Source organism: Prinia subflava, chromosome 16 (assembly GCF_021018805.1).
Source record: "Prinia subflava isolate CZ2003 ecotype Zambia chromosome 16, Cam_Psub_1.2, whole genome shotgun sequence".
Classification (NCBI taxonomy): domain Eukaryota; kingdom Metazoa; phylum Chordata; class Aves; order Passeriformes; family Cisticolidae; genus Prinia; species Prinia subflava.
The window spans coordinates 13,027,017-13,047,508 of record NC_086262.1 but is presented as its reverse complement, the minus strand read 5'-3'; the positions used below and the strand labels follow the sequence as shown (position 1 = coordinate 13,047,508).

The following is a 20,492-nucleotide window of genomic DNA, read 5'->3' as shown; positions in this document are numbered from 1 at the left end:
TCTGCACAAAATATGCCCCTGGAAAACCTGTCATCTCAAAGAACAGAATGGGTTTCCAGAAAGGGGACTGTGATATAATTCAAATAACATCATTCCGAGTTCCTCCCGCTGTGATTCCTGTACCTTCCTGGCTATGTTTGCAGAGGCATCCCTGCAGGGCCACAGTGTCCCCTGAGCAGTGGCCACTTGCTAAGTGACCACTTAACCCTGCCCTCAGCCTGCACAGCTGCAAACCTGCCTCCCTGACTGCACAGAGCAAGAAGAGACTGAGCAACAGCTCAGCTTGTGAGGTCAAGGAAGACAAATCCAGCACCGTGCAGAAATCCAGCTCCATCTCCTGGTGCAAGGGAAGGGAAGAGTGATTTGGTGGTAGGAGCAGGAGCAGCAAACTTTCCCAGGAATTTAGGGAGGTCATACCTAAGTTTCCCACTAAGCAAGGTGGCTCTATAAATGTGCTGAAGAAGTCTTATAGTCTCATAACCACCTGGATTAAACTGAGCACAGGTATGGGGGCTTCCTCCTGCTGTTGAATCCAGAGCATTAAAACCATGACAAGGCACTCAAATATCCCTGTGATCTTTGAGAGCAAGCAGAAGGGCTTCTTTATGTGCTACTTCAGGATTACTGCACCTCAGCTGAGCTGATTTCAGGGCAAGCTTTTCCAAGCAGAAGATACACCATCCTCAACTTATGCCCCCCACCTTAAGTGAGATGCAGTGACACTCCAGGTTTTTCTAAGTAACCCTGGTATAGCAACTTCCTTACTGGGTCCACAATCCCATGAACCCTGCTGCATAAACCAATCTCTCTAATAAAGCCAATTCCAGTGCTACAGGTGGTTGCCTCCCATGTCAATACAGAGCATAAAGGAGTACATCACCCTAATCAGACTAAGTCTTCCCAAAGGAGTCAGGAATACCCAATTACAAGAGAGTGCAACATAGCAGTTTCCTAATTTAAAGATCCATCTCCCCCTCCTTTTATTTCTAAAGGATTAAAAACCACTTCCTTGTAGTGGTAGTATCACCCTCATCTCTTTATGGAAAACTTCACAGCATTTAATTCAAAGAGGCATTTATAAACTCAAGAAAGATATCTCAGACACTGCTGACAGTTGTACAAAATGATCAGGTCAGGGTGCAGCAGATGAAAAAAAGTCATCAGGAGTGGTGAAACCAAGACACAGCATCACTTGCTGCTCTGTTGAACACCAGCACATCCACAACTGCACCCTGCAGTCAGCTCTGGTCTCTGGAATTCAACAAGGGCACAGGGCTGTTACAGCTGCTCAAAGAAAAGCAATTAAACCACCCAGAGGCAGCTCCTCGAGAGGTGAGACTAAAAAGGCTGGCATCCTCCACCATGGAGAAGAGGAGGGCTAACTGCAGCATGTAGGAGGCCAGGAGGGCACAGGCTCAGCACACTAAGCTAGCAGGAGATCTGCTTGAAGTGGTAAAAGTATTCCCTTCCAGAGCAGGCAGCAAATTTCACATAGGAGCATGTCCTGGGAGCTGAACAGCATTGGCTGCCTGGCAGAAGAGTTTGGTGTTCACAGTGAAGTCATCCACAGACAGCCAGCTGCAAACGTGCCCCCCCAGTCCTCCTCAGCAGAAGTGAGAGTGTCCCTCTGTCCACCAAGCCCAAACCTGCATCTCTCAAGGGTGTTAAAGTCTCTCAGCTTTCTGTCTGAATTCCAGATCACATGGTTTGAAATGGCTCCTTCTGGAAAGCACCCCACAGCTGCTGAACCCTGGCTGTGGGACGTGGGAGAGGAGAGGACTGAGGCACTGCTGTGCCGGACAGAAGGAAAGTGAGGCCTCTCTCCAACAACTGCTTTATTTGCAAACACTATTAGGTAACTGGGACGCAAACAGTGCTGCGCTTCCACCTCCACAGCGCTCACACGTGACACGGGGATGATCCAGGCTGAGGAGCCAGGCTGAGGGCAGGCCACTGCTGGCATATGTATGCTAACAAGCAGGAACATGCTCTGGAGCACACTACAGCTACCGTGCCTACAAAATGGTTGAATTTTGGCTCAGGCACCCCACCTATGCAATTACCAACCCTGATACTGCGAGTAAGCATCTTCCAATGCTCTGCTAACCATTTCCTTGGGAAAAAACCAACAGACTTCCCACCCAGAGGGGATCCAGCCATACAGACCCACCTGAATGCACAAGACTAAGCTTAAAAAATAGACCCTGACACATGTATGGGAGTTCTGGTGAACAGGGTAAATTAACTCATTCAATAACCTCAGCAATGAAAAGGATGTGAGGGAGTCAAACCAAACAGCCTCAGGAGTGCACAACAGCTCTGGTGGCAGCAGTGCCACTCTGCCTTTACACCTCACTGAGTTTTGAGATACCACAGCTTCCAGAGAAGCTGAGTGCATGGGAAGAAAAAGCATGGCAACAGCTTGAAGGCTTTTCTGGAGAAAGGTATAAGAAAGACTGCACAGTGTCCTGTGCAGCTATCATTTTATCTCCTAAAAAATACACAGAATTGTAAAGAAAGCCCCAAGCTCCATAGGTAATGTTTTCAGCAACACTGCTGACATGTAACAAACACTTTCTGAAGCGCTATCATCTGCTGCAGACACACACTCATGCCCCACCCTGGAGGCAGCTGTGCAAGGTCCCCAACCAGCTGGAGAACAGAGGATGGAGTAGTGCCAAGCAAAGGACATCTCTGAGTTCACAGCACAGGCAGACAAAACCCAATACCCAAAGAAGACAGATCTTCAAGGTGGAGAAAAGCCTCCTACAAACTCAACATATGGGAATAAATCTTTGTTCTTCCAAGCCCTAATATTTCACTCTTACACATTATGAAAGCAAGAAAATCATGAGGGACTTACAAATGTGGAATCAAAGCCTTGATCCAGTGCATCTAGTTGTACACCATGGCCCTGTTAGCTGGCAAGAGCTCTGGAAACACATCCCCAACTTCCATCCCTCTGTTCAGTTCAGCAAGTTCAATTACAGTGCCACCACACCCCTTTAAACCAGTGAGTTATTTTTACTGAAATCAGCTTTAAGACACCAGAGCTGATTCCACACTTCCAATGCCTCCTCCATCAACAGCAATTTAGCCTCCCACTATCCACGAACTGGTGGAATGGGATCCCATGCAAAGCCAAAGATGGACATCAGAGGTGGACATGCCTGGGGTGACACAAGGACAAGTCAGGCACTGATTTCCATTCCCAGTGCCTTTGCTAAGGCACATCCCCACATGGCACTACAGCTCTGAAACAACAGGCTCTCACTGCCTGATCTCTGTATCACTGGTTAAAACACAAACCTTTCCTTCAGTCCTGGCACTTCCATAACATCAGCCTGGATAGAGCTTCTGGCAATCGGGAAAGGCAGGAATTGAAATCATCAATATCTGCTTTTGAAAACTACATTCCTGATTTGAAACCTCCTTCCAGAGCAACCTCCCTCTCCCAGCAAGGCTGCACACACCTGGTTGTCCTTAACAGCAATACTCAACACCAACACACAGACTACAAGCCACAGGGGAGGTCTGTGTCTTTCCAAACTATTGCAAATTCAAATATATATCCTCAGGTTCATAGCCACAATCCATCTGTATACAAGTAACATAACAACAATCTGAGTTACATTTGCATCTTGACATGTCAGTGTTTTCAATTATGTGTGATGACCAAGACCTACAAGTTCCCAAACTCTTCCACTCCGGACATCCAAATTTGCTCTGCTACAATGTATGGGAGGAAAGAACCTTCCAGCTGTTTAGTCATCACTACATGAAAGCATAAAAGATGTCACTGCTATACAGGAATGACAATATATTAGAGGTTTGTTTAGGAAGTTTTTTTCCTTCAGTTTTTGGGTGGGGTTTTTGGGGGGTTTGTTTGTGGTTTGGTTTTAGGTTTTTTACATTAATGTTCATTGTATATTCCAGACTGTATATTGCATGCACCAGTCTTCTAAGTCTGGTTAGCACTGACTCTGAAGGAAGAGAAGGAAAAGGAAGGGAGAAGGAGGTTTGAAGAATTCCATTTTTATATAATACATACCAGACTGGCCATCAGTTGGAAATATATCTGTAAAAGAAAAAAAAAAAAAAAAAAAAGGTCAGTATTGGTTGCAGCTGGAGTGCAAATCATATTTAAAAGGTCTCCTCTCTTGATTTGTTTGCTTTAGCTAAACAGAGGAAGTATTTTCTTAGTATCTCAAGTTAAACATCAATCCAGCTTGGAACCCACCTCAATTCAACCACTTGTTTTGAGAAAGATTCTGAAGGTGTCTGTGTTTACCCGAACGCACTGCTCTCATAAATAACCTTCTGTATTGGCTTCTAACAGAGAGAAGCGTGCAATAAAAAAGGTTGATGATATGTACAAAGACCCACACAATGAGCTACTTGGTGGCACCCCACACTCCTCCTGAGCAGCAACATCCAATGGAAATCTACAGAGAACATCTAACAGAGCACAGGTGGAAGCCAAGACAAAAGCCAAGTGAGCATTCTTCTGATTGTCCTTGGTTCTGCAGCCACAAGGGACATCAGCAGCTGTGCCTGGCTCCAACACAGCACCTACACCAGACACACACATACCCATCACCAAATGTTCACCCAGGGCTTTGGCATATCCCCCATCACACCAGAACCCCTTCCCTCTTCCAGCTCAGGAGTCTCTGTCAGCAGGCACAGGCCACTGCACAGGACAGATGGAAAGAGTCTGGGAGGTTCAGACCCCAAAACAGATCACTCAACCTCCCCAGCCCCCCAGGCTCTTTCCAGTTAGAGGTACAGGCCCTTCTCTTGGGGGGCCTGATGTATGGGAAGATGTTTACTTCAGTAGCTGGAAGGACCAGACTTTTCATTTAAGGAGCACACAGGACAGTGTGTGTGGAAAGCCCCTGTTGATAAAGGCTCCCCCAGAAGATATGAAAGAGCAATACATTATGTTTTCTTCAAGGATCCTGGAAGAGGAGGGGGAAGGAAGGCTGCCAGCAAGGCAAGGTCCTCCTGGGACAGGGGCAAGCCCCTGGCTCCTGCTTATCAGCTACCCAAAACACACATTCAGCTGGAAAGTCACAAGAGTTGCAGCAAGGACTACCACTCAGGCAGGGCAATGCTCTCTGGCCTCCACTCATGCAAAAACACCCCTCTGCCAAAATAACTTCTATTTATCTTCCTTTGACTTGCACTATGTTCAAAGCATTCTGAGGCAGGGATGCTTTCATCCCACATAGGAAGAACCAAGTGGAGCAAAAAACCCCAGAAGTTAAATCAAGACTCTCTATTATTACACAGTTATGGTCTGTGGCCATTTGAAGGCATGATATCAAGGACAGCCCAGCACATCCAGGACAGTCTCCAAGCACCAGTTTGGATCCTTTGCAAGCTGCATGTTCTACTGCAATCCTTTATCAGCCCATGTCCCAAATGCATTTAAACATCTTGTATTTCTGTATGGTCACTGAGGGGTTAAGGCTTCTACATCAGCAAGCAGAAATACTCTGTACTCCAAAGAATCATAAAATTATTAAGGTTTGGAAACACACTTAAGATCTCAAACAAGATATAATTTCTTTTCCCACTTAGGCTTCTCTGCAAAGGAACAAGGTGGTAACATTGGTATCCCACCTGTCTGGATCAGCTGTACCAGATGTTACCAAAAACCAAAATAAATAACAACACCACAATGGTTGATAAAATAAATTCCTTTGTGCCAGCCAGGAATTTAGCAAAGCCAGGCTTTGGCAAATGTTCCCCTTGCTGTACCCTGAGGGGTGCAGCTCTCCACTCTGCATTCCTGCTAGGCTATCCCATCAACTCTTCATCAAACACACACCACAGCAGAACCAGGCATTCACAACAGGTCCAGGCTCTAGACACCACAAATGCCACCAAACCAGGCAGTAGCTGCAGGTGACCCCTCAGCAACACCTATCAGATACGTCACCACTGCAACTCCAAACTCACATTCCTTCAAGGTCTCCTCTCAGCTCACTGCTGTATTCCCTGTCCTGCTCCAGATGTGCAGCAAGGCTCTCCTGGCTCCTCCCGAGCTCAGCCACAACTCTAGAGCAGCCTTGCCACTACATTTACTCAAAAAGCAGTGACTCTACTCAGTGGCTGAGATCAGTAGAAAGCAAGGACCACTCGTGATTGCCAAGGGCAGATACAGCTCACAATCACCTCAAGAGGTTTGCCAGGGCAATTCCTGTCAAGGAAAGACACTTGCACCCAGTGCTCAGCCACCTGTCTGGGAGAGGCTGACCTTGTCCAACTCATCACCACTATTACACAGATTTGACTCCAAGCTCTCCAGAGCAGACTGAGAACACTGAGCTTGCAGGCAGCTTTCCCCAGAGCTGAGAACAAGCACAGAGCAATCAGTTTGCAGGACTTGCTTTGAAAAACGGGGCTGCTGGGAGGACACATCTGAGGCTGGTCAGGGACTGGCAGGCACAACCACCCTTTGGGACACCTTTTTCCCCTGCAAGCACAAGTGACTTAAATTAAAAATTAGCCTGCCAATTAAGGGCAGCACCTCAGGTACCCAAGAGAAGTCTAAATCAGGCAGAGCTTTCCTTTCCCAAGAAAGCTGTGGTAGGGAAGCAGTCAGGAACATATGTGGTCAGCAGGTAAACCCCTGGGCTGCTCTCCAAGGAGCCCATCTCATACACTGCAGGACTGAGGCTGCTGTCCAGGTCAGCTCCCTTCCAAGCTCTCCCAAGGCTAAAACTCAAATAACAAACAAACAACAAAGGACTGAGGCACAGAGACAGGTTTTTTGCTCAAAGTCCCAACACAGAAAGGTGAAGCTAGCAAACCAGCCCCACCAATTCCTCCCAAACCTGCTACCTGCCAAGGCACCCTAATGCCAGGTATCCCAACACTGGCCAGATGCTGCAGGACAACGCATCACAGCAGCTCTCCATCATCCCTTTAGCCATGTGCTCAGCAGCAGGCAATTCCTACAGGGGACCCAGGCAGTCCTGCCCCTGCCCACAGAGCAGCCTCCCAAGCAGCACAGTGGGAAGGGGCAAGAGACAACAGTATCACAATGCAAATGAGCAGGCCCATGAAATTTGGACCCTACAGTGTCACACTTCCTTCTTCTTATTGCATGTAGACACTTTTGTTTCTCAGCATGCACCCAAAATCAGAGAGACCTGGTGTCTGAACAAAGGGACTGTAGTCACCACGGGAGCCAGTGATATCTTCATCGCAGCATCAATCTCGGCAGAGCCAGGTATTTCCCAAGACCCTGACCATTCTCCTCATCCCTGTACAGAATACATACAGCCTACATCATCTCAACAGAAAAACATGTTCTGTGAATCTTCCTGTTATTAGCAAAGCAAGGTGGAGGACGGAGTGAGGAGGAGGAGGTCAGAGGTGTGCATGGCAGCTGGCAGGATGCTGGGACAGGCACACAGCATCCCTTTCAGGACCACCACATGAGGGATGGTACAGGGGTTCTTGCTCTGAGCACAAACACCCAGAGCTGCTGCACACAAAGCCCAGGAGATACAACTAAATTGAGGGCAGTTGTCCTTATTTTAGGTGGTGCTGGGGGTGGATCTCAATTTCAATTTTTGCCTGATGGTACTTTTACACAAAGGAGAAGACCGTATGCTAAAATGGGGCATATAAAGAGAAAAGCTGATGCATCCACACACATACTCTCCTCCCCAGGGGCTATCCGGCTACTGCTGCTATTCAGGTATCTGGGACAGGTCCAAAAAAGTCACCCCATTTATGAGCCCCCATCTCTCCCTCCCTGAGGAAACACACACCAACCACGCTCCCAGCACTGAATCCAGACACCCACACAAGAAGCCTCTCTTCTCCCAGCTCAGGAGCTCCAGCTGGGAAGGGACCTCCAGCACCCCCTTTTCCAGTACAGATGCTGCTTCCTCATGGCAGGGCCCGCGGTTGAAGAGCAGCTCATTATCCCTGACGCAAGAGAAACGCTGACTCGTTATTACAGCAACCTGCAGCCATAACTGCCGAGGGGCCGCGCGGCCGCAGGCCCAGTGCCAGCAGGAACCAGCTCCCTGCTGGCCCCCACCTCCATCACCCCTCTGCTCTCCCAGCAGGGAAAAAGGACCTCAGAGGGCTTTATGGCACTGCCAGTCACCAAAATGCACTGACTGGTGGCAGCACACCGGTGTGCTGGGTGAGGGCTGTGCACGCACAGGTACGAGCACAGCCAGCTCCTCGGTGGCTCCCAGTGGGACACGGGGCTCATCCACGCTGCCACAGGAAGACACCAGCTGATTTGTTCTGGCTTTTGACCCGTGAAGTTGTAACCAAATCATCCTCCACGTTTTGCAGACAAAAGACTCGGACGTCAGCGAAAAAATGACCTCTCCAAGGTCACATGGGGACTCGGCAGCAGGGACGTGAGCAGGCCTCGATCACAAGGGCTCGAGAGCTGTGGGGCTGCCCAGGAGAGGGGCTGGGGAGGGAAGTGCTGGGGGGCGGCAGCATCGATTGGTATTTCTCCCCATAACCTGACCTGCTGCCCGGTAGGGACGATCCAGGCAGGGAAAAGGTCCAAATTACATAGTCCAGCATGTACTGCAAAGAGACCAGAGCTGCTTGAATCTCTTCTCTGGCCCTGCGAACCATTTCAGTTGAAATCTCTGTCACCTGGCTTCCCTTCGGAGGCCAAGGCAGTGCCTGCACAGGTTCCTGAGACAGTTACAGGCCTCTTCTAAGTAATATTCAGCCAAGAGGGGGCTGAGGTTTGCTAGGGAAAAGTGGCAAAGCAAGAAACCCTAAACCTGAAGATTAGCATGGCCAATTATATCCCTCCCCAGATCTTGTTTGCTTCCTGTTCCCCTCCTTTGTTACCTGCTGAGCAGGACTGGGGAGGGTCCAGCTCTCAGTCACCCACATCATCCCAGCCCTCTCCAGCTGCCAGGTCCACACAAACACCTCCCATGCCTCTCAGCTTACTATAGGATATTTACCCCCTCAAAGAGAAGCTGAAGCATGAGACAGATGGATCAATCCTAACATGATGCTGGCTAGGTCCCAAGACACAGCTAAGGCCTATGCAGGAGAAAAAAAAAAAAGCTATGGAAGATTTGATTCCAAATCAGTTCTTCTGCAAGAATATCCAGACCACCAGTACCTGCTAAGGGGTTTTCTGTTCCCTGTCAAGAAGAAAGGTTAGGTTCATTTTCAGACACCCCCATCACCTACACTGGCTCAAGAGCTGCAGCCAGTGTGAGCTCTGATATCAATTTCCCACAAACCACACAGAAATAAATGCTTCAAATAGGTTTTCATTGTATAAACAGCTGTGTGTTTGGTGAAGTTCAGCTGTGCTGCCCCTGCTATTTTCATGTGCTTGAAAAGTAATGAAGACTTTCAGCATCACAGAGCTTCAAGAGGAACAACCCTGGAAAAAAAATCCCCTATTCCAAAATCAGAGCGTTATTTGAGATAACCCCCTAAATCCACACCACATACTAAGTGAGTACCTCGGTGCTGATGTTCAGTCTCCTCCAGACCAAAGGGGAGCAGTGCAGACCCAGCAGGGCTGTGACACCAGCTGAACACAGTCACCAGCAGGACCAGCACGGTGCCCAGCAAAAACACCTTTCAGAGATCCACATGGAACAGGATCCAGGTCTCCTCCAAGCACCAGAGATGCCAATGGGGTTCTGGGGAACCTGACCAGAAGAATGAGAGCTCTCCAAACAGACAGTCCTGCAGATCCAACACTCACAAATGCATGGGCACACCAGGAATAACTGGAAGGTCACAGGCTGTTGTTTCTCCCATCCACTTATCAGTGCTTGCACTGGAGAGAACAAACACTGGGTGTTCTCTCCCGTTAACCCCTTCCCCTCATCTCCAAAGTGGAGAAGCAGTGAAGTGCTGCTGCTCCAGAGCATGAGTCCCAACATTCCTGATCATGAACCCAACAAGGGACTTCAGAGAAAGTCCAAGGCAACTTAAAGGTGCTTGGTTACTCTTGCCATGGAGGAGCTGGTGACCTAGCTCTCTGCCCCACATCCTTTCATCACCAATAACCCTGGAGTGATACCACTGGAGGCCTTACGCCTTCCACAACAACCCTACGTGAGTCTGGTCCAAATGATCACAGCCATCCTCCCCAAACTGCTCCTTAAGCCACTGGATATTGAACAGACACCAACATTTCTGGCACTATCAAGCAAAATACACATCTCAAAGACTCTTGTTGAAATACAGGAGCCATTTTGGTGCAGCCTGGAAGCCAGCTGGATCCCACACTGTGGAAACTGATACAGGACAGTGTTTTTCAAATTCAGAGCTGCAACACATATTTCTGCTTGCACATCAAGGCCAGACCCAAACTCCAGAGAAGCCTCACCCAAGGACAGCTTAGCAACCAGCAGGCAGGACAGATCCATCTCCCTAAGAAGGAGAATCCATTAATGCACCAGAAATGCAATGTCTCCATGAAAGAGGATCTCATCCTACCTCCTCAAATGCACCAGTATCATGGCAAAATCCCATAACATCAGACAAGGATGCCATAAACCCCTATGAAAACCCCAGAAAATGAAAATTGCAAGGCTCTCTCCACCTCTGAGCTGCAGGCAGAGGGCCGAGCAGGGGGCTGTAGGATACACAAGGCAGCACAGCGGAGACAACATAATTAAATCTCTTAACTGAATTACAAATCATCAGACTCACAGTCTGAGGTGTTCCCTCCCTCTGGCCCAGACTATCTGCTTGGTTTTAATCAAACACAGCCATTCCAATCACCCTCCAAACTCCATCCTTGCTTGGTTCCACTCTCTGCTGACAATTACATCAACTCAGATTTCACCTCCAATCGAAGCTAAGAGGGTTATCTCACTGTAATCTGCCATGTCTCCTCCAAATCATCATCACAACTGTCTTTACAGGTTTAATTTTAAATTTTGAAACTGCAGCTCATTTATAGCAAATTCCTCCCTGCAGAGGATGCAAATGTCACACTCACCATTCCACAGTTAAAAAAACAAAACAAAAAAAAATAACCCCCCCCTACACACAAAACCCCCACCAAAACCAGCAACAATGAGCTTGGAGAGCTCACTTGAGATTGGAAAGCCAAAAGAAAAGTCTCCTTTTTGTTCAGCTCAGTGTAAGACCCTCTGCACTGGCAGAGGATTTCTGAATGCTCAGATGTACGAGATCATAGTCAGTACTGCCCTGAGCTCCCAAGGTTGAGCTGGGAGCTGGGAAGTGAAATTCAATATGATTACAGACAGTGGAGCCTCATGCTTTGTCATCTGAGCACATGGTGGAGACACCTCCGTGATTCGCTCTTCTGTCTTGCTGGGTGGAACCTCGCACACAAATATCCCATCACTTCTGTTCCAGTCACAGTAAAAACCTCCCGACCGCATTTTTAGGATGTGTTTCTCCACATGTCAGTATCTGCTGCTACAGACACATCATTTCTCAGCATCACACACACCGGTGTCACTCCTTACACTTAACTCTTTATTCTGTTTTTCCCTCTACTTTCCCCCTTGCACAGCCTTGCAGCTGACCTGCCAACATGAGTCCACCTGGCAGTAACACAGCTATGGTAAAGTGCTTCAGTCACTCCTTTAGGTGTCTCTTTTTGTGCTGAATGAGGCCAAGAGCATTTGTTATTGTGGCTGTCTTTATTTTCAGTAGGCTCACTCTGTGAGGTCAGGAGAGCTGACACAGACTTTCTGACTACTTGGAAGAGTAACCTTTCCAGTTACAGCAAAGGCATAAAAATTGCAGAGAATCTTAAGGGTCTTGCAGGAATAAACTCAGTGCTTCTTTTGCAACATATAATAATAAAAAAAGGAAGATGTGACCTTGGAGAATCTGAAGAAATTAATTTCCTGTCGTTTAAGTGAACACTGGCTTATCAAACGTTTGAGTGTTGCTTATTAACTGTGAGTTCTCACTATTTTATTCTGTCACTAGCTTCATCATCTGCAAATGTGCACACCAGATAGTTTGGTAGCTAAGACTTGGTAAAATAATCACTCATTTACATCACTGACCAGAAGCTTCCAAAAGCACAGTCTTTAAGAAAAACAAAATGAAAAAGGCTGTGTGATTTGGTGTGGAGGCTGAGTATATATCACAAATAATCTGCTTTAAAGACAGTGCTCAGTATTTAGCAGCATATCCACTGAGTTACCAGGCAGGTAAAACACCAATCTCTCCACACACTTTTCTCTTACTTTCCCACCTACAAAACTCTACCCTTTCCTCATTTTTGTGGCTTTTCCAATTTCATACTTGTTTCCCCTCCCATATTTAGCCAGGAGAAAACTCACCTCTTCTCTCAGTTTTTTTCAGGCTCCTTAAAAGCCCCCTTATCCAGCCCTGCCAACCTCCTGTTCTCTCCGTGCACTCACACTGCAGGCGAGGCAAAGAAGTCAAAAATGACGCCCAGGAGAGGAGAAGCGCCAGAGCCCCCCGCGCCGGGCCGCGGCTCCCTCCGGTGCAGCCGTGCCCTGCAGACTGCAGAGTCACTCTGCAGGAGCCCGGCACACGCCGCTGCTCAGCTGGAAAAACGTGCTCAGCACCGGGACAGGCTCCGCTGCCTCCCGTCCTGCCGCCCCCGAGCTGTGCCCTGTACCTGGGCCGGGGAGAGCGGAGCAGTGTCCCACCCGCCAGCCCCACCGCGGGCTCGCGCGGTCCCTCCAGGCCAGCAGGAAGGACACACGGCACATTTCTGCCCCTGTCCAGCTTTCCAGAGTGCTTTAACTCTGCCTCGTGTGTCAAGGACCCGTCAGGTTCACAAGCCCCAAGCGAGCCCCCGTTTCTCCTGGTTGTCTCTCAGCTGCCACAATCACCAAGGGATCTCTGCAGAGCCTGGCAGAGATGAAACGAGTGACACTGAGGAGCACCAGAGATGCTTCCCCGCCAACATCTTCCTCGTGGGGCAGGGATGTCTCTTCTGGGCCCCACCACCGGCCAGGGCTGCTTTGGGGAGCGAGTTGGGAGGGGAGAGAAGCACCTGCTGGAGCAGCAGGTTGCAGACCTGTTCCCAGCCACTTCAAGGGGTGTCCAGCAGGAAGCAAATGCGCTTCCCCAAGAGCACAGGTCAGGGCAGGCTGTGCCCGCCAGCACACTGCAAGTGTCACACATTCTGGAGGAACCAGAGTAACATTTTCTAGATCAAAAGAACAAAGGACATTTGTGTCACCTCTGAGTGTCACCAGAATGAGACTGAGTGGCATCAAGACCTCAGTCACACCAACAACCACCCCTGTTCACCATTTCTAAAGCAAATTAAGGTTTCCACCTGGCCTGTTGTGACAGAGCACCCAACCCAGCCAGGGCCACCATGGTCACCTCCAACACACCGTCAGACTGCAGCAGAGAACTCCACCAAACCTTAAGGTTTGTCACCACACAAAGGAACTGGGTGACTCAAACCCACCAAATAAAAATAAAATCACAACCACTGCAGAGCACTGAACCCTGCTGTGTGTTCCCATACAACCCTGGAACACATGGAATGTCAAGGGAAGCTTCTTCTCCTAAGTCAGCTTTGCTCCAGAAGGACAGTGAAGGTAACTCAGTGATAAAGCAGGTATTAGATGAGCCAGTTCCCAGCCCTCCCTGCCTCTCCTTGCATGTCTCAGCAGAACATCCCCCAGCACACGCACCTTTAATGCTGCAGGAAGAGCTCTTGATCCTGGCAATACCCACAGCGAGTGTCACACCAAAGTTGGGCCAGATGACTTTGCTAAGGATGGCTCGAGAAGCTCAACCAGGACCATCAGCCTGGTGCAACACTGAAACCAGCAGAGCCACAATACATCACACACCAGTTTGCTCAGGAAAGGCAATCCACCCACGAAGTCCCCCAAACTGCAGCACAAACCCGTGCTCTGATAGAGGAAAGTTCAGTTAACAGGATCTTCTGGGAAACTCCAATTACAGGATGAGCCTCCCTTTAGAAACATGTTGACACTTGACCACAGTTTCCACAACCTTTCCCAAAAACAAAAGTTTATCTTGCACAGCATTAGAATTGCTATCAGCAAACCTATTTCCACCAAAACGCCTCATGCCAGTTTTTGCTCCACAGCTGTGGGACATTTATGTGCACATCCACTTCTCTGTTTGCCAAGCAATCCAGATCGACCCTGACCCAAAACTTTCCCCACAAAGTAGTCTGGTAATTGATTTATTCAAGGCCAAATCAGTTTCCATTTGTTTGCCACCCATTAGCATTACCTAAATATACAAGTAGCTCTAAGTTCTCCCAACACTGCATTAACTTTTTGGAAGCCCTTCTTTTCCCTCTCCTCTGACCTCAAGCCATGCAGTTGCATCATTTGATTCAAGACACTCAGATTAATCACTAATTTTCAACGCAAGGAGATAAGTCTCCTAGCTCCATTCAAACCTCACTAAAAAGGACCTGGACCTGCAGAAGCCCAGTTTCAAGAGGGAAAAGGAACAAATGCAGAGCTGGCCATGCCAGAGACTACAGAGTGGATCCAGAGATCCACCCAGAGCTTTAGCCAACAGGAGACAACCTCTTGGCCATAAAAAGCTCCACCTAGACAGCACTATCACCATGGAAGAGCTCAGCAGGGAAGGTTGCATCACCTCTTTCCCCAAGCTCCCCGTGTAAACAGCAAGCCAGGGATTTGGTAGAGCCAGCAGTGTGGAGACTCAGGCCCTTGGTAGGAAGTCAGCAAAGGCTTCAGCGCCAAGGCGACCAAAGGATAAGTAACATATTAAAGACGCTAATGCAAATGTGTATCATGGTTAGGAATGAACAAAGCTCCCCAGACCCAACTGGACCTAGAGTAAGAGCACCTGTAATAACTGTAGGGGTTAAAACATTAAGCCTGGTCTGAACAGCAAGCACAGCTTTCTACTAAAATGCCCAATCCTTGTTTTGCCAAACAAGCCCCACCACAGACATAGTGTTGGAAATTCATTATAGTTTTAAGTGAAGAGCACCCTAACTCTATCCAAGTCTGCATCTGGCTTTGCCCTGAAGATAATTTCACACCGTTTGACCACAGCAAAAAGATCCAGTGTCATAATTTGGAAGGGAGAGCAGAGTATTGCAGCCCCAGTGCCCGCATTCCCAGTCCTGCTTTCTGGACTCGATTTGTCCTCACATCTGAATGAAGTCCTCCTGCTGCCCAGTCCAGCGATCCCCCATGCAACCCTACTGGAAACTTACATGGCACCATGAGCAATACACAGTTTAAAAGAAGAGTTGTGAGGGTAAGGAGATGGTTGGAGAGAATCCTTCAGCAATGCCTCAGACCTGGCAATCTGGAGCTGGAGGTTGCAGCAGAAGCAGGCACTGAAGCCCAGCAACCAGGGCCAGTGAGTCAGCTCCCAGGAGCTGCGCCGCATTCCCGAGCCCTCTCTTCCCGAAACAAACAGTGCACAACAGGGCAAAGGTCCAGCACAAAGCTGAAGGGCAAAGGTATGCGGGGGAGGGAAAACACTAAACCTCACGTTTTTTTGGAGCAACAAGTTCCTGTTACCCTCATCCTCCCCAACAAGATGGGAAGAGTTACTTGAATGTGAGTTGTGGGATTGGAACAAAACAGTAGTTTGGAGAGGAAACCTGGGGTGATGGGGGGAGGCCTGCTGCTGCGATAGCAGCTCTGTTGCAACAGCCAGAAGAGCTCCACAATTACATGCCACGACAGAGTGAGAATTGCCCAACACTTTGGAAATAGGTGTGTGCACGACTACCTGAGCAAGCAGATGTGTGTGCCTACTCTGAATGCGAAGAAATGCCAATGGTAAAGCAAGCTTCCCATCCATCTTATCTCCTGCACTGGAGGCTGGTTTCAAGGAAAGCCCTATGGGGAGTTAGTCAGCGAGGGGTGAGATGCTAATGAATCTTCCCCTGCCTTCTCCTTAGTACTGGTAGCCAAGTCAGCCTCTGCTCAGGCAGCATAAAGCAACACACTCTCAACAATAGTCAGCTCACCCCTGGTGCTTGCTGCTAGTAACTAAGGTGTGCCTTCTGGAACGTACTGCTTATCCACCCAGCACATTTGCCAAACAGCATGCAGGAAACTCTGCTCAAAAAATCAAAGCACCTTCTGCACCTCCACTAGGAAATACACCACTTTCCCTGGACAAAAACTTGTAGGGAGAATTTAAAAGCACAGGCAAAGCTCAGCAGTTGCAATGCCAGTCATTAAAACCTGCATGTTCTTACTTCCAAGATGTAAATCACTTTAAAAATAAAGAAGTGCCAAGTGCCTTGATGCAACATTTCTTGAAATATATCCAGCAGGTTTTCAAAACGGGGTGCTGTTAACACCTGTCCACACCAACGCTTGCATCAGCACCAGCCCTGGTGCAGGGCACAGTGGAGGAGTACAACATGTTCCAGAAGGTCAAGCTGTCTCAACTGCAAGAGCCATACTTCCCATCTAGAGAAGAATTGGAGAGAACACTTTGAATTTGGTTTATAGCCAGTAATGCAAAGCTGGTTTTGCCAGAAAACGTTTCCTTCACTACCGCAGACACACACAAACTACCATCATGTGTCAGTCAGGCTGCTGGCTGCATTTATTTACATGATAAGAAGAGAACATGTAATAACGAGGGCATGGTCACACAGACCTTGCAACTAGATCATTAGAGAGTAAAAACGAGGCATCATTACAGCTCTGCAGCGTCCCTCACAAGCAGTCAGCAGTGTCAAGTACAAGTCTTGTCACACAGGACAGGACCATGTGTATCTCAGGATTCAAAGGAGACCCCCTCTCCTCTTTGCACCTTGCACCCTGACAGAAACACACAAGAATAGAAAGGAAACGTGCATCTTGTCAAGAGATCGTGAAAATTTTCTGGTGTGCCACTCCAGATGAGTCTCAGCCTCCACTCTCAGCATCAGCAGTACCACTGCTGTCTAACTCGACCTAATGGTTGTCCCACTTACTGCCAAGCCGTTGTGCTTTTGGGAGGTTAAGAAGCAAGGAGATGCTTCACTTCAAGAGCTCTCCTTCCTGAAAGAGCAGAAGTGTTTGCTGGAACATCCTATTATATTACAGGCTTCACTGCCAACTTCAAGCATAAAAATCCTGCAGCAGGTAGGCAAGACACAAGCTTCTAAAAGTAAATTCTAATCCATGAAAAAACCCCGTTCTTCAGTCCCTCAAGGCACTCAACTTGCCCAGCCGTGGCGAGTCAAACAGTACAAAACAAGCTGGTGTTTTGACCACCTGAAGGTGGAGTTGCTAAGCTCTTCCCTTTCCATATTCCAACACGGACAGCAGAAACTCACCAAGATCTTGCAGGTGGCTGTTTTCCCTGAGCTCAATGCTTTTACTTTTTTAAGCACCAATTCCAACGCAGGCCATTACAGAATGCGTGGACACATGAGGAGAAAGTCTTGTCCATTAAATCTGCTCTACGGGTCTATAATTAATATAATCATTATAAAAAATTTAGGGCTTTCAAAGCCTGTAAAACAAGTCACAGAGGGATCCCTTTATCTTTACAGAGCTGTCTTCACCATGCTCTCTGGTCTCCTTGCTACCTCTGGTAGATCAGGGCTGGGAACATTTAGTATCTCCAGCACACATGCACTGTACTGGGAACACTGCTGGATTATGAGCAAAGGCTTTGTAAGCTCTGCCGAGAAACCAAAGACTTCCAGTAGTGACTTTCCAGAATTCAGAAGCTCTCAATCTGCAAGTGAAGAAAAAGAGTCCCTTTCCTTGGGTGATCCTCCTGGAGGTCACTACAACACGACAATTCACCTCACCGGCCAAGTCTCTCACATAAATTCACGCTCCAGATCTTTTTTGCCAAGTGTCTGCCAAAACAAATCCTCCACCCAAAGAAATTAAGATACAACATGAGCCTGCAAACTCTACAAGAAGGTGCCTGGGTGCAGGGCTGGCAGGCAAGGTCAGCTGCCAGCCTGCCTCTCATGGGAGCTCACCAGCCGTGTTTATTTTACACGTTTTCTCTTCTGCTAATGAACAGGCAGCAAAAGAAACAATGAGGAGAGCCAGGCAGCAGCACTGGGGGCACTGCTGGAACCAGTCACTGCTGCCAAGCGTCCCAGAACACACCACTAACAAATTCCATTTTCTGAACACCTTTGGGAATACAGAGACAACTGTGCTGGGCCCAAGGACAATTCTGAGTGTTGCAGCATTACTCCCTTACACGCTAATGACACACTCTCACTCTGTCCCTCAAAAAACCATGGCAGGAGTTGCAAGGGCCCCCTGCTTGTGTTGGGCAGCTGCCTGGTCGCTGCTGACTCTGACAAATCACACACCTTTGCGACTGACGAGCCCGGTAATGGATCTGGACACCTCTCACACAGGGGATTCAAACGGGAACATTCAACCTTGCAGTTTTGCATTTCTCGGTTTATTTCTCGGGATCGTTATCTCAGAAGGCATCACAATAGAGTGCAACCTTCACACAAAGGAGCGATGTGACCAGTTCTGTGTCACAACGCACGAGGCAAATGCAGACAGCGACACTGTCCTGGATTTCCTTAGGCTTTGCTTATGTCCATGACTACAATGACAAACCACCAAACAATCCAAACACGGACTTCTACCTGGCACGATTAACTTGTCCTCTATAATTCTCATTAGGATGACAGCTTTCTAGGTGGAAATTGCAGAGCTGCCCATCTCCCAAAGATCAATAACTCTGATGAATCATCATGCTAGGCAGAAACAGTTCTTACAAAACACTGGCACGTACGGTAATTGGGAATCTGATGGCACATCTGGCAGCGTGATTTCAGAGTTAACAGAGACAGGTAGAAAAAGATTAAGTCTCTCCCAAACAAGACGCTTGGCGAAAACTTCTGTTGTTTTCTCCTACTCCCGATTCACTTGAAGCAGGTACGAGAGGAGCGCAACACCCATCCCGACAGGCGAGGAAATGGGTGTTCTGCAGTTTCAGCCTCTGCTGACGCCAGCAGCGGGTTACAAGCGCGATTTGGACAGCGCAGCCCCTCCGCTTCCCTTTCCGGGGACCCCCGTACCGGGCCGTGCCCCTGACCCGGGCAGCGACCGCGCCGGGCCCGCCGCCGCCATGAGTCGGCAGAGAAAGGCGGCGCGGCCTGCGCGGGGGAGCCGCGGCCGCGCACACGTGGGCAGCGCAGGCCGCGGCCCGGGGAAGGGCCCCCGCGGGGGCGGCGGGGCCGCGCTCCCGGGGGAGCCGCACGCCGGGAACCGACCACGTTGCCGGCGCTGCTGCGGCGGAATGCCGGGAGCGGGAGGGGAGGGGGGGCCGCGTGTCCGCCGCCGGGCCCGCCCGCCGCCGCCGGGCCCCCGGCGCCCTCCGCTCGCCGCCGCATGGCCGGGCCGCGCTGCCCTCCCCGCCTCGTGGCCGCGGCCGGCGCGGCCGCTCCCCCGGCTCCCGGCGCGCCCCCCGCCCCGCCGCGGCCCCGCAGGCCGCGGGCGCGGCCCCACGCCGCGTGTGCCGCATGGCGCGGCCGCCCGGGGCGCGGTCGGCGGCGCACCCGGCCCCCCCCGCCCCGCTCCCGGCGCCCCCCGAGCACCCACCGGGAGGAGACTGCCCGTTCACGGCCGGCGCGTTCTTCGTCCAGGGGTTCACCTTGGGCGGCGGGGCCTCGATGAACTCCCGGCGCCCCGCGCCGCCCGCCTCGCCGCCGTCCTCCGCCTCGCCGCCGGCTCTCAGCAGGCTCTCCTTCTCCTGGTTGTTGCTCTCCTCCTTCTGCTGCTTGGCGCTGGGCGGCCTCGGCGCCGCCGGCCCGCCGTCGGGGCCCATGGGCGGCTCGCCCTTCTCCCGGCCGCCGTCCTGCGGCGGCTTCAGCACCAGGGCGCGCTCCTCGGCGGGCAGCAGCGGGGCCGTGCCGGGCAGCAGCGCCTCCACCTGCGTCGCCATCTGCGCGCCCCCGAGCCCCGCCGGGAACCCCCCGACCCCGGTGCCGCCGCAATATGGAGCCGCGCGGGGACCACGCGACTGCCGCGGGGGCGCGCACCGCCCGCCCGTGCGCGCCGCCGGCGAGGGGAGGGGCGGCGCGGGGCGCGCCCCCGCGGGGCGGCCGGCGGCGCGCACGGGCCTGATGCAACGCCCGGCTGCGCTGGGGGGGGGCGCGGACCGGGGGGGTTTAAAGGGCTCCGGCCCCTTCCCCGACACGCCGGGCTCCCTGCACGGCTGGGAGAGGCCCGGCTCGGGCCGGGGGTGCCGCTGCCGGCGCGGGGACTCCGGGACGAACGCATCGGTGGAGCCCCGTAGTCCCCGAGCCGGCTTCGACAGAGTCTCCCCGGCCGGCATCAGCCGGGAACCGAGGGATAGGGGTGTTCTCGGGTACCCACGGCTGGGGATAACGGGATAACGTGGTTGGAAAGTGCAGAAAGGGGCTCGGTGCGTGTCCTGGGGAATCACGGGATCACAGAAACGGCCGGGCTGTGCAGTCTGGTCCCACCTCCCGTGTAAACAGGGACGTCCCAGAGCACATGGCACAGGATTGCATCCAGACTGTTCTTGAATATCTCAGTGAGGGA

At 50.6% G+C, this 20,492-nt stretch overlaps 1 protein-coding gene across 2 annotated transcripts in view; it reads right to left on the bottom strand.

Annotated features, from left to right (window-relative positions):
- LARP1 (La ribonucleoprotein 1, translational regulator) overlaps positions 1-19,984 on the bottom strand; it is a 44,847-nt gene extending 24,863 nt beyond the window's left edge. For both annotated transcript variants that reach the window (XM_063413692.1, XM_063413693.1), the window contains exons 1-2: positions 19,527-19,984; positions 4,052-4,078 (exon numbers count right to left, since the gene is read on the bottom strand). In XM_063413692.1, the coding sequence (XP_063269762.1) occupies positions 4,052-4,078; positions 19,527-19,869 (370 nt within the window). In that variant the 5' untranslated portion in view covers positions 19,870-19,984. The remainder of the gene's footprint in view (positions 1-4,051; positions 4,079-19,526) is intronic.
- Positions 19,985-20,492: the final 508 nt, after the last annotated feature.